Genomic DNA, 2,416 nt, shown 5'->3' with positions numbered 1-2,416 from the left:
GGTTGCTTCAACGCCTCGGTGAGCCCGTCAGCGGAGCGGGGGGAGCCCGGCCCTGGCTCGGGTGTGCTGAGGGTTGGTCGGCGCTGCCGCGCTCTTGAAGCGCTGTGGTAAAGCTCTGGATTAGCGCTTAGGCCAAGTGCCCAGCCCAGCGGGTAGTTCTCTGCACTAGTGAAAGTTGTTTAGGCTGCTTGTTTGCCTGTTCAGGCCTGTAAATGTAGCAAAGCCTCTTCCTATGCTGCACACTCAACCCCTGGTTTGCCTTACAGGTGACCAAAGCGGTCAAAGCCGGAGAAGTAGACGCTAAGACCCGTCGCCAGATCTTTGATGCCATTGGATTCACATTTCCGAACCGCCTGCTCACCTCCAGGCAGCCCCCAGCAGGCTGCCCCCCACACACCTTCCGGGCACTGGGCCTTACTCTGTTGGCATGTTTCTGCACCGATCCAGAGTTAGCTGGTCACTCCCAGATCCTGAACAAAATCCCAACCTTCAATGACATCCTGGTTTCCCCCTGCAGTCCAGACAGCACGTCCATGATTGATGATGTATACCAGTGCCTGAGTGCTGTCTTGGCCACTACCAGGGGTCCCAGAGAGTTGGTGAACAAAGGGACAGTGTCTGCCCTGTGCCAGGCCTACCTGGATTGCAGTTATGGCTCTGACCGTGCTTTGACGCTGCTCTTGGGCCTGTTGGCCGTAGCAGAGGCAAAGTGCTGGCAGAGAGATGCTCCACACCTCCTGTCTGTGCTGAGTAAGCTCTCCGATGATTTTCTCAGGACTGAAGACACAAGCAAATTTGAGTTGTGTGAGATTCTGCCACGCTTCATCCCTCTGTCACCACCCTTCACAGAGGACTCTGAGGGCTGTGAGTGCCTCCATAGACTTTACAAAGGGCTGGCTGACATCTTGGGCAGTAAACTCAGCCAGTCACAGCAGGACCCTGCTCTGAAGCTTGCTGCCTGCCTCGTGCAGGCCTGTGGGTCGGAGTGGATCCCAGCAGGGAGTGCTGGAAGCAAGTTTCTGGCCTTACTGGTGAACTTGGCTTGTGTGGAGGTCCGCCTGACCCTAGAGGAGCCAGATCCCTTGGAGGTGGAGGGGAAGAAAGAGGTGGTAACAGCCTGCTACATCCTTATTGAGATGGGGATCCAGGAGTGCCTGCGAGAAGAGAAGCCACTGCTAGAAGAGGTGCAGAAAATGCAGCTCATGAGGATCATGGAGGAGGCCTTTGGAGCTGTGATATTCTACTTGAGACAGGTAATGCAGGGCTTTCAAGCAAAGAGCATGTTTTTGTGGGTTTCTCTGGGAGGCTTTGGATGCGTCATGGGTGCTCAGCAGCTCCTGGCCACAGCTGTGTAGAGCAAAATGTGCATCTTGGCCCACTGTGGTTTTTATACCTGCATTACCTCGATAGGACAGCGGCCCTAACCTGGCATTTTTTTCTGCTTTCCTCTTCATGCAGGTTAAACAGGAGGAGCTACAAGATCCTTTCATATTTGCTTCTGTTCGAATCCTTGGAGCCTGGATGGCAGAAGAGACATCCTCCCTCAAGCAGGAAATCTGTGAGCTCTTACCTTTCCTTGTTCATTATGCCAAGAAGCTTTTCAAAGAGGGCAGCCCAGCTGCAAGTCTTCCCCCGCCAGAGGTGGCCAGCACAGAGGGCTCTGGCTTACCCCAGGATGCTCTGAGGTATGTATTTTAAGCACAGAATTAATGCGTTTTAGCCCAAACCCACTCCAATCTTTTTCTATTTTCCGTTCTCCCTGCAGTGCCAATTCCATGGCTCTTTCCCCCCCCCCAGTTGGATGTAAATGCAGGGCTTAGACCCATTCTACCTCACGTTCCCAATTTATTTCCCCTTCCAGATTTCTGCTACCTGGTTTTTGCCATTTAACAGCAGAGGACAGGCCCCGGGACATCCTCATCGCAGAAGGGGCACCAGCACTGCTGTGCGAGTACTTCTTCCAGTTGTGGGAGGTGCTGACCTCCAAGCCTGGGTCCTTGACTCCGCTGACGAGCACTGAAATGAGCCTGCAGACTGCGTGCGGGATTTTCCTTAATCTGGTTGTGACTGCACCAGACCTCATCAGGTAACAGAGCCGCGGGAGCTGGCTTTAAGGTTGTCAGTGGGACAAACGAGGGTGCATTGTGAAATGAGCTTGCAGGATCTTTTAAGACATTATGCTGAAAAAGGGATGTCCCATTTTCAACACCAGTTACATTACTTTTTTGGTGCTGCATTTAACCTTGACATTTTCAGGTGCTTCTGGCTCTGCTCAGGGAATGTGTGTCTCAGGGTTTGCTTTCTCTCCAGGCGAGACAAAAGCTTTTCCTCCCTGATGGACATGTTGCTGAAGTCTCTTCCGCTTCTGCTGCCCCAGAAAGATCACCTGGTTCTAGCAGCCAACATTGCCACTCTG

At 53.0% G+C, this 2,416-nt stretch overlaps 1 protein-coding gene across 1 annotated transcript in view; it reads left to right on the top strand.

Moving 5' to 3' along the window:
* NCDN (neurochondrin) overlaps positions 1-2,416 on the top strand; it is a 7,794-nt gene that overhangs the window by 1,343 nt on the left and 4,035 nt on the right. Inside the window, 4 exon segments of the mRNA XM_009635362.2 lie at positions 267-1,253; positions 1,459-1,685; positions 1,862-2,086; positions 2,311-2,416. The exon segment at positions 2,311-2,416 is cut by the window's right edge and continues 37 nt beyond it. Of these exon segments, the coding sequence (XP_009633657.2) occupies positions 267-1,253; positions 1,459-1,685; positions 1,862-2,086; positions 2,311-2,416 (1,545 nt within the window).

The sequence above is a fragment of the Egretta garzetta genome, unplaced genomic scaffold (assembly GCF_000687185.1).
Source record: "Egretta garzetta isolate BGI_Z169 unplaced genomic scaffold, ASM68718v1 scaffold443, whole genome shotgun sequence".
Classification (NCBI taxonomy): domain Eukaryota; kingdom Metazoa; phylum Chordata; class Aves; order Pelecaniformes; family Ardeidae; genus Egretta; species Egretta garzetta.
Note: the sequence above shows the minus strand (reverse complement) of the source record. Positions and strands in the feature narration are given on the sequence as shown.